This window comes from Sebastes umbrosus, chromosome 2 (assembly GCF_015220745.1).
Source record: "Sebastes umbrosus isolate fSebUmb1 chromosome 2, fSebUmb1.pri, whole genome shotgun sequence".
NCBI lineage: Eukaryota > Metazoa > Chordata > Actinopteri > Perciformes > Sebastidae > Sebastes > Sebastes umbrosus.
Window position 1 is genome coordinate 27,189,987 of NC_051270.1, and position 11,420 is coordinate 27,201,406.

Sequence of the window (11,420 nt, forward strand, 5' to 3'; positions counted from 1 at the left end):
CCACGTAACACAACACAAGCAGTGGAAAGTTTACAAACCCAAATCTCATGTCCACATCACTGAGGTTGTGGACTCTGATGAACGTCACTGTCTGCAGTCATGCCAACGTTGAATTTGTCAAGAATTCAAGGTGTCGGCCAGGGAGAGTGTTAGGTGTGACGTGAACTTTTTGTTACAGTATCTTCTTTTAGACACCACTATGTTATTTGTGTTGAGTTCTGATTTGCTGTTTTTCAAACAGGAACACAGTTTTGTTGTATGTGTAGCCCATTCTCAAAACCGGATCTCTTGTTTCTAACAAAGCATCCGAACAATGGAGAAAAAGGGTAACCTAGACGTCTAGACGTCTTTTGAAAAGGAAATGCCCCACTGGACAGCTTGGATTATGTTGATCAATTTACAATGTGCTGATAAGTGACGACTTTTCTGCCGTGAAAACCTGAATAATCTCCATTTGAATCCATTGTAATTGAGATGTATACAAGTTGGCCACAGATGCTGTTCTCTCAGTAAAAGTGTCTTTTTATAGTCAAGTATTTTATCCTAAAAGTATAGATTTGGGGTAAAGTATAATTTTAACCCATCAATATCTGCTCTCTCCAGGTTGTATAAAGGTTAATCAGAAGATAAACTGCACTACAGAATGTGCTGAATAATCTTAGACAACTGTCATCTTTATGCATTTGGTCCATGAAATTATTTAACTGTTGTTGCACTGCAATGTTGGCTTTATGTGATTCCATGGCATGACAAAACAGAGGTCTGAGTTAATCAGGAAAAAAAGTTTGAGTCCGAGAATTATTACACAGGTGCACCGCTACGCAGCGAGCTAAACACACTTCCAATAGAATTTGAACACTGGGGATTTTTACAGTGAAAACAGTATTAGACAATAAATTAAATGATAGTGATTATGTATCTGAAAATTCCCTAAACAAGAGTTAGACAAAAGATAATTCTCAAATGTACTACTGTAACAAGGAAACTTAAAGGTACAGTGTGTAGGATTTGGCGACATCTAGTGGTGTGGTTGCAGATTGCAACCAACTGAGTACCCCTCAGCTCACTACACACTTTCCAAGTGCAAAAAAAACATAGTAATGCCGTTCGCCTCGCTCAGAGGCCATCCTTACCATAATAACACTACTTTAGGAGAAACGGAAGTCAGACGGCAGCTGGCGGTAACACGGTTTGGCACTCTTCGGCTCACGTTACAGCAGTTTCACAAGCGTGACGGAGAACTACGGTGGCCTTTAGGTAACGTAAAAACGTGTAAGGCTCTCTCTAGAGCCAGTGTTTGGTTAGTCTGTTCTGGGCTACTGTAGAAACATGGTGGAGCAACGTGGCGGACTCTGTGAAGAGGAGCTATGTAGATGTAAATGACTCATTCAAGGTAACGAAAACACAACAATTCTTAGTTTCAGGTGATTATACACTAAAGAAAACATAGTTATGATAATATATTCCATTTCTGCCAATAGATCCCTCGAAATGCTACACACTGTTCCTTTAGAAGGAAACATTCGTCTGCTGTGCAGATATAAGAAAATGTCTGTGGGATGAATCATGATGACTTCTTGACTTATCTGCCTCAAGTAATTTCACAAAGGTGAATTACACCGAAAGCAGCTGATTCTTTATGAAAGACTTTGAATGGCGTATTCAGATTGCAGTTAGATATCCATGACACCAGTTTTGGTAAACAAAGACTAGCATAAGATCGCCCTACACTCTCTGTCGCTCCACTAGTTGTGATTTAGCTCCTCTGAAGACGGTTATTGGAGGGTAATGAGCCTGTTGGTGACAGATCTGGGCTGCGTCAGCTCCTACAGGAGGTGACAGGCCTTGAGATGCTCGGAAAGAGGTTGTACAGTATCCCACAGGCGAGGTCCCGGGGTCAGCACCCGGCCTGACAGGATTAACACACCTGCCACCAGCACAATGAGGTCTAATGAGCGCACACTGGCGGCCCCGGTCTGTTAGCAGCAGGACAAGTGCTCTCTGAGTTGCTCACACCTCAGCACTGGTATTGAAGTCCTGGCTCTCGAGTCAATACCTTCATTAGTGACTTCATGGCAGATCACTCTGTGAGGCCGAACAAAGGAACAACAGGAACACAGAGTGACACATTCCTGGGATTAGAGACCTCTCGTAAATTGTGCCATTAAAAGAAGTTCATTTCATTTCTTGACGTGCAAGGAATTTTTTCCGGACAATAGGGAAAAATAATACATTTCAATGTCATTAATTTGATGTAGTTTGATGTAATGTTGACATATTTCAGCATATCAGAGGCATATTTGTGCCTAACACATTTGAGGCCGTCTTAAAAGCTGAAAATTCACATAAAACCAGCAGAAACTGTAAATGTTTTTAACGCAATGTGTGTGTAAATTTGCTTTGATTGGATATACTGTTGCATTTTCTCCAGGACATTATGCTTCATTCACAGCCATCTTCCCTTCATCAGGAGGGGTTTGTTCCTGTCCATCAAATTAGTCGTGTTTGCAAGTCTGACTAGTCATAAGTCAGATTTACAAATCAACATAAATTCTAGATATACAAAACAACATTACCGCATCATCTTTTGAGAATAGTTTATGCAAAAGACATGTTTCCCCTAATAGATGATAATATGTATATGACTGTAAATACAAAACACCCAACATGTGACATCCAACTTTTCAAAATACTATTCATCTTAACCTATCAATGGGTTGATTGACTTAGTAAGCAGTGGTAGGCAAATGGTGGCTTGTGGACCAAATTTGTTCATCCAACAAAAATGTTTGAAGCTGAAGTTTTCGTTTGCACCATTTTCAGAAATGTACTGTAGTTAACAATGTACATAACAGGCTTGGGTAAATCCCAATAAACATGACCTTGTAACAGCAAATATGATTTGTGTCTAAACACAAATAGGTAGCAGCTGCTGTCTCTCTGTTAGCACTCTAAAACATTCCAAGAAAAACAGATATGACAACATGTAGGGCCAACACCTCATCCCTACACGTCACATATGAGTGGGGCTTTGTCACGCCCCTTGCCGTCAGTATATTTTTGGCATCAAAACCAGTATAGTTACCCTTGGCGTCAGTTAGGTTTAGGAAAAAAACAACATGGTAGGGTTTAAAACTACTACAATTATACAGTGAAAATGAAACTGAACGTTGTGAACACGGGACACAAGCGAACAGCTGATTGTAACGTGAAAGTGATACTTAACACACAGGACACAAACAGCGGTCTCCTGGATGAAAGCCTTGTGTTGTTGGATCCATCCACCTTCCCTCCATCCATCAGTGTGTCTTTTCGCTCTTTAAACTATGTCACTACTTTCCCGGCAAACTTTCTCTGTGCGTTTACTGTTGATGCGGATGGATTTACTTTGTAGGTAATGGAAAGCCTGGTGTGTCTCATACAGGCGCCAAAGGGTGCTGTGTGTGGCGGTATCAAATACTGACGGCCGTGACAAGGCCTCTGTATTTGACGCCCTGGGAATGAGAACGGGCTGCGTTTCCACTGCCCTCTGACTCCTGCGATTCCGACCGACTTTCGCGCCATTCGGTTCTCGAAACCACAACTCTTCTCTGCTAGTTCATCCAACACAACGACGTAACCGATACCAGCTAACACTAAGCTTACAAGGCTGTACGTAAAGTAACATCTCGCTCTCTACATGTGCTGGTAACATAACATTAGAACCGTTGAGTCTTAACCAGTAGGTCACCAGGATGTCCTTACAGTACATTTTACAGTAACATCATGCCAAATTTGGTGCTTGTATCACTATTTGCATGATTTTTCCACTATCCGCTCCACTAAAAAAACTCTGATTTCTTTGGATTCAGATGAATCTATGCTGAGCAGTAACCCAGGTCCCTTACAATGCTTCTTTTGATTTTGACCAGCTGCTACGATAACTCATCAGAGTATTTCCCTAATCAGGTTATAATTGAATTACCAGCATTTGTGTAAACACACCACCTGCTGACATGTGAAAGGATATTCTTCAGGATGTCATTGCCTCATTTAGACAGAGTTGATGCACGGAGAGAGTCTCACAGCTCTTCATGGAGTTAGCTGAGGTGACATAATGATTTAGTGGCCGTGCAGAGACCTCTGGTCTCCTGCTGCTCTCGTACCACCACATGAAACCCTCTGCTCTGTCCGTGAAGAGCCAGCATTGGGACGTCCTGCTGCTTAAAGTGTGCTTCCTTCACCGTCTCCTACCTCCCTACTGTTCACCTTAATGACCCCCGCGGCAGAAGGAGTCAGATGGCAGCGATGCTTCAGTAACTTTAACCTCTGATAATGTGACCTGAGAACCCCGTGATGACCCCAGAACAAAGACTGTGACCTTTTCTTTGTTAGGGCCTGACATGTTTTTGTTAGCGTGCACAAGGATGTGAGTTGTACATGTTTATGCACATGCCAGCAAGTGGTAATAAAAGACAGAATTTTTGGGGGGATATACTCGTATGATAACTGACACAAAGAGGCGATCAGACAGGCTGCAGGACGCTTTGAATGCATACCAGAAAAATGCTCAAAACTATGACTTGACATTCTTCAAAACCTTTTGTCTGTTTAATCATGCCAGCTCAGCGAAAAGCTCTAGAGAAAGACACTTCAGATTCCTGGATTTCTTCTCGAGTGGCTCCAGAGGTCTGGGAACACTCCACATAATCAAAAGTAGACATTAATGCAACCCCCAGCGTTCAGCGATGTGGGAAACACTCCACACAGACTGAAACAAAAGACAAGGAATGTACTCATGTTTTCCTTTGACAATACTGTAACGTCACATTTGTCACATGTGAGATGAAGGTTCAGGTCAGGATAATTTATGTTCCTCTGTGTAACAAAGTGGAAAATGAAAAGAGAGCCACATGAGAGAGGAGAGTGCTGCTGTGTGTCAAAAGGCAGGAAGGCTGCCAGTCAGTCAAAGGGCGTGTAACACAGTACTTCCCCTTGTTTGACAATGATGCTGCCCTAAATACAAAGACACTTAAGACGGCTTGTATGTGTGTGGAGGTTCTTGTTCTTCTATATCTTTGTGAGGACCAATTTGAGTTTGAGACCTCAACAGTTTTTGGTAAACTGAGGACATTTTGGCCCCACTCCTACCAAGAGCTCTTTACTTTACTTTAAACTTAAGGTGCATCCCTTTTAATAAACAACATTCACCGGAAATACCAGTACGAGGTTTAACCTCCCCTCACTGACTATTTCATAGTTAACTGTTCGTTGGAGACTCGGGCTGCAACTAGCGATTATTTTCATTGTTGATTAATCTGTCGATTACTTTCTCGATTAATCGATTAGTTGTTTGGTCTATAAAATGTCAGAAAATGGTGAAAAATGTCGCCCAAGATGACGTTTTTTTAGAATATATATATATATATTTGTCTCATTGTGATACTAAACGATGCCAAACCCACATCGCTGTGTAACACGGTACACTGGGAACATAGATTTTACAAATGATCCTCCAATATTCACACAGATCTGAGAGTTATGTAACAGTTTCTTTACTCAGTCACTGTATATGCTGAGAAACATCTTTTATTCTTCCTGTATAATTCAATACACCTATTAAGTAGGTAGGGAGGGAGTAACGTACACTTTAGAGTTGTCTTGTGTATCACTGTGTATTCAGGTACAAAGCAGCACATGGGTGTTTTTATCAAAGGTGGAAACTCAATACTCTTTCTAATGCTGTTTTAATGTTTGTTATTCTTTAGCGCCGAGCCTAGAAACTTTTTTTCTGACAGTAGATGAATTCAGGAATGACCAGTAGTGTCATATTTTCTGTTTGAACTCCAGATGGAAGGTGTTTTTCTGCAGCAGGGAGGTCACACGCTGTATACTGAATATAAACAGAGCATTTTTGGTCATGTAAACAGGCCTTGGACGATGTTTCAGGGCTACAAATCAAACTCAGAACTTTGTCATCTGGAGGCCACAGTGTTGGTATGTGTGCAGTTCAGCCAATTATAGCAGTATAATACAAGAAAAGCAAGTCTACCACATTTCATGATACAAAGCTGAAATCACACTGAACAACATATTGAGGTCTCTGATTACCTGATTTAGAAATTAACCAGTTTCTGTAAAACTTAGGAGCACATTTTTGGAACACAACAACACTATAACCTGAAGTATGTATAGGCTAATGAATATCATACAGTATGAAAACAATACTGTCTGCCAGACATCTTTGACAGACTGCATTAGACTGTAAACTATGTATGCAGCAATAATTACAAACGCATGGCCAGGATTTTAAGTTATTAAAGGGACAGTGTGTAGGATTTGGCGGCATCTATTGGTGTGCTTGAAGATTGTAACCAACTGAGTACCCTTCCGTTCATTCCTCCCTTTCCATGACTGTGGAAATGTGAGCCAACCATGTGCAAACCTCTGGTAACGTTGTTCACCTCGCTCAGTGGCCATCCTTACAATAATAACACTACTTTAGGAGCAACGGACGTCAGACGGCGGCTGGCAGTACAACGGTTTTGTACAAGCCTGTCGGAGAACTACGGTGGCCTTCAGGTCACGTAAAAACGCGAAAGATTCTCTCTAAAGCCAGTGTTTGGTTTGTCCGTTTTGGGCAACTGTAGAAACATTGCGGAGCAACATGGCGGACTCCGTGAAGAGGACCCTATGTAGATATGAAGGGCTCATTCTAAACTAACGAAAACACAACCATTCTCTATATCAGGTGATTATACACTGATGAAAACATAGTTATGAATATTATATTCCATTTCGGCTAATAGATCCCTCGAAATGTTACACTGCTCCTTTAATAGGGAAGCACCGAGCCAACATTTTCTCTCCTGATACAATAGCCGACATTAACTAAGAGCAGCTGCTGAGTATTGGTCCTATAGCATGGCTCTCTTTTTCCCACATTTAAAATCTGTACACTGTGTGGAACACATTGGAATCATTTTTATGTAAAGTAACATGAAGCCAGGGAGGCTGTGGTACTAGAAATTTAGTTGGAGGTCTGCTGTGACTGAATGAATGTAATAGTGGAAATAGTTATTTCTATAAATGACATTGACAAAGAAACTGTATTTAATGTGGATCTGTCTCATCATGGCCGATGGCTGATTTGCTATCAGCGCCAATACCGATCTGACATCCTTGGTTACCGGTGTCCATGGAGGTCAATGATATTCACTGTCTGGGTCACAATATAACCTCCATAATGACTACTGAAGAAGCCTTTCAGTTAACTACCAGTACATGAGGCCTGGTTTGTTGATACAGACAGCAATGTCTTTTTATTCTTGGCTGTAAAACTGAATCATTCGTCTCTTTAGAAATGTTTGGAAAAATGAACGGATGTCAGGAATAAGAGGGAGTGAAGGGAAAGAAGAAACAAAAGACCTCACAAAACGTATTATCAAATATAACATATTCTTTCGGCAAATCGATTGTAAAGTAACAAAGTGGTCTGAACAAAACCTCCAAACACATAATTGCTAAGCTGACATAAACGTTTTTTTCGGATTAATTTTGGATTTGAAGAGTTTGTTTTCACCCCACCAGCACAGCTGCCCCTTCCTGTTGCCAGTGTGTCAAACTTAGGAAAAGGCAGGCGGACTGTGCAGTGGATTCATACGACATCACAGACCTAAACCATTATATTCTGTTATTATTCAGGGAAATGAAGGGTGAAGGGTGAAGCCTCTTCTTTTTTTAGCAGCTGGCAGATAAAATGTGTCCCAAACAAAAAGAACAAGAGGTTCAGCTGTGAGATGATTTTCTCTAGATATAGTTCAACAGTAATCATTCTGCATTAAGACACATAATCATCTGGGGAATAAAGCTCTCATAGTGTGTCTCTATCAGACAGTCTGTCTCATCTGTCTGAGGTCAGTTCTGCTTGAAAGCCTCTGTTTTGACTTCAGCTATTATTGACTTTATGATTCACAGCAAAGATGTTTCCTTTATCACTCAGTGTTTGGGTCACAGTGAAGGCTGAGATGTTGCTCACAATCTGCAGAATAATCCTCTGACTTTGTGTTTTGGCTACTGTCGCTGAGCTGTGTGTGTTAACATGGCAGATGTTGTGGAAATGATCTGCTTTTACCAAAGAGTGATTTGGGCATATTTCATACTTTCATCTTGTGTCATTTCTTAACTTTGTACCCTGCGGATTTGCAGTTTTCGGGGTCATTGCAACGAGAAAAGAGGAACAAAATGAACTCAAGCTTCCAAAACTGCATTTATTTTTACGTCAAAACAACTTTCTTGATGATATTAACAGTTAATAGCCCAACAAATAAGGACTGTAGTTGTTCTTAAACCAGTTTAAGAAGGATGTTATAAAAATATAGGAATATGTGAGGATTATGATGCCATACAAAGATTATTTATAAAAAAAACACAAGTCCATGTTTACGCCAGAGTAACTATGATCCCTGAGGCAGTGGAAGTTCCCTCCTTTTGTAGTTGATGAACAGTAAGATGATCAAATGCTAAACCAGAGACTCCCACACAGGCTGGCTGATGTCTGAGTCCTGACTGTGCAGAGAACTTAAGCCAGTGTCTGAGTCGTCGTCGTCGTTCACACTGTGAGCTTTGGACAGACCCCTGGCCTGCTCCACCCACTCACTCTTCCTCTCCAAAGTGCTCGTCATCATCCCCATCATCTTATCACATCTCTCTGTCCCTTCCTGTATGTCCAAAGTGTTCACTTTCTCCAGCAAATCCCTCATCTCCTTCTCCCTCTCCGCGCAAATCTCCTGGCTCAGCTCTAAATCGCTCCTAATAGCCTCTAAATCCGTGTTGAGGCGCAGACCGATGTACAAACTCGCATCTAGCTGTGTCCTGATCCTCTCTTCTTCTTCTTCCAAACGCAGCTGGTTTTCTGACTCTGACGCTGCCTCCTCTGTGCCACATGGGAGGGATGGTGAGCTGGAGATGGAGAGCTCCTCTCTCCTTCTCCTCTGCATCCAGCGGTGGTTCAGCTCCTCCTGCATCTGCACCGTGAAGATCTCCATAAGAGCCTCCTGCTCCCACAGCTCCTCTTGTAGTCTCACCACCTCCTCACACCGCAGGACGTACTCCTCAAAGTTAACAAGAGTCTCAGCTGAACACACTTCTTCGTCTCCATCTCGTTCAGTCTCCACTAAATACGTGTCCTGCACATAATTCACCCCGTGTGTTTTCATCCTGTCATGATGCATCTTCACCTCGCAGCTGTCGATGTCTGCGTCCAGCTCTGTGATCCTCTGGAGCTGCTGGCGGATTGTATGATCCTGAGAAATCACAACATGGACCAAAGTTTCCATCTTCTCCGCAGCAGAGGAGGAGGAGGAGGACGCATCTCTCTGCTGATGCGCTCTCTTCTTCTTTTTGTTGATCTTCTCCAACTTTCTGAAGGCTTTCCGGACGACCCGTCGCTGTTTCTCAGGTGGGATGCCTCCCATGGCAACGGGAGACAGTGGGGTCGCCTTGGTGACGCAGTGTTTGTTGCTAAGGACCACCCGAGCCTCTGCGCTCCTGGCTCCGTGGTTCACCGCTAAAGACGCGTCGCTTTTCACCAACACGAACCTCACGTTGCTCTGCTCGTCTCCCCACGCCACCCAGAGGCGTAAAAGCTTGGTTTTGTTGGGTAAAATCCTCTCGAAGCCTCTCCATTTCTCCACGATGAAGTAAGAAGCTGTGGAGAGTCCGTGGTGCTGCTGTGCGTCCTGGTCCTCCAGAAGCACCTTGACAACATCAGAGCAGGCTGTGCGCTTCGACAAGCCGAAGACGAGCTTCTCCTCTCGGCACACCCACACTGAGATCTTACTCTCCTCTGACTCCATCACGAATAAGCAGAAATAAGAAAAGAAGTTGTTCTTAAAATAGATTTAAATCCTCATCTGTGTCCATACTCCATTTCTCCTCTGTGTGTGCCAGACGCATGTGAGAAGTTCCAGATGGAGCTGAAGGTCTGCAGCTCCATGAAGAGTTGTTGGTCCTTCTGCTGCGCACTATGAGGCCAAGTGAAGGAAACTCTTCTGGTGCGTAAAGCTGCGTCCTCACCAGACTGCCTCTGCTCTGCTGTGGTCACATGACCTCCACTACCAGAGTAACATGATGCTGTTCTCTGTGTGGCATGTTGGAGGTTTAGGATGGTCTATTGGATCCACAAAAGGGTTATGTATAGGCTTAAATGTCTTATATGGTCGCCACACTGTTTAAACCTCAGTGTTAAAACATCATCCAAATAGTTATGGTCCAAAAATGATTTATTGGGGTTAATTTATTCAGATTTAACTGAGTGGACAAAACAACACTTGATGTTGTCCGGTCAGCTGAGTCTGTACCACATTTAAAAAAAATAATATATATATATATATATAATTTGTTTATACAATTATTTATTGGATTTTGTACAGAATACCAATAAAAAGACTTTGAGCAAAAAAAGAAACATTTTTATGGGCTGGCGTCTTTAAAAGTTTGTTGCTTACAAATCCTTTGTTTTTTTTTGGTTTGATTTATCTTTTAATCCTTTTTTTTATTATATTGCTTTTATTGATAAGTATTTGATCCCATTTTATAAATTGTGTACTGTGTTATTATTATACACTAAAAAATTAAAGAACATAACAATTCAATAATGTAGAAAAAGTAGTTTTCTACTAAAGCTGCATATTATTGCCTCAAGTGGCAGTCGAGATAATTTAGATTATAGAAAATATTTTTTTTTAAGCTGCATTAAAGTGATATTTTTTATTTCCTGTGAAAAGGGCCTATCGCCTTATCATAATAAACTTTATATAGCACCTTTTAAAACAATGTTATAAAGTGCTTTATAAAGGAAAAACTAAATTAAAACGAATCATCACCACAGGCAGCAAGTTAGGGAAGAGAGGAGAATGAATCAAATATCATACTCAATAAGAAAAACAGTCAATTAAACAAATTAAATACATAAAACAAGGTGGAAGTGGAAAAATAAAATATGGGCACCTAAAATTAAAGCTAGGGTTGGTAATCTTAAAAAACTAGCAAGAGTAGCCTTACATTAGAGTTGAAAAATTATCCATTTGAAAAACCCAGCCCAGTGTTGACAACTCTTTTCCAATGAAAGCAGCAGCACTAGCTCTAAAAGTCGCTAAATCTAGCGAGAAAGTCGCCAAGTCAGCAACACTGACACTGACTGTTGTTTCAGGCCTCCCTCCAAAGACACTCCCCCACTATCATCATAATGAACGTAAACAACGAACATGGCTATTGTTGATACTCACAACTGTCAAGCTAGCAGCTTGTGCAGGACTCCGATAATGCCCAATGAGTGCACGGGCAGAGTGCACACAGACAGGCAGATAGGCAGGTAACCTATAACAAAAAATGTTTTTGAAGAAGATAACCAACTCAAGATACATTGATGACATTTGGGA

At 41.5% G+C, this 11,420-nt stretch overlaps 1 protein-coding gene across 1 annotated transcript; it reads right to left on the reverse strand.

Annotated features, from left to right (window-relative positions):
• Positions 1 to 8,235: 8,235 nt before the first annotated feature.
• rassf10b (Ras association domain family member 10b) lies at positions 8,236 to 11,179 on the reverse strand. Its single transcript, XM_037790849.1, has one exon. It carries the CDS (start codon positions 9,834 to 9,836, stop codon positions 8,502 to 8,504), a length of 1,335 nt encoding a protein of 444 aa, XP_037646777.1. The 5' UTR covers positions 9,837 to 11,179; the 3' UTR covers positions 8,236 to 8,501.
• Positions 11,180 to 11,420: the final 241 nt, after the last annotated feature.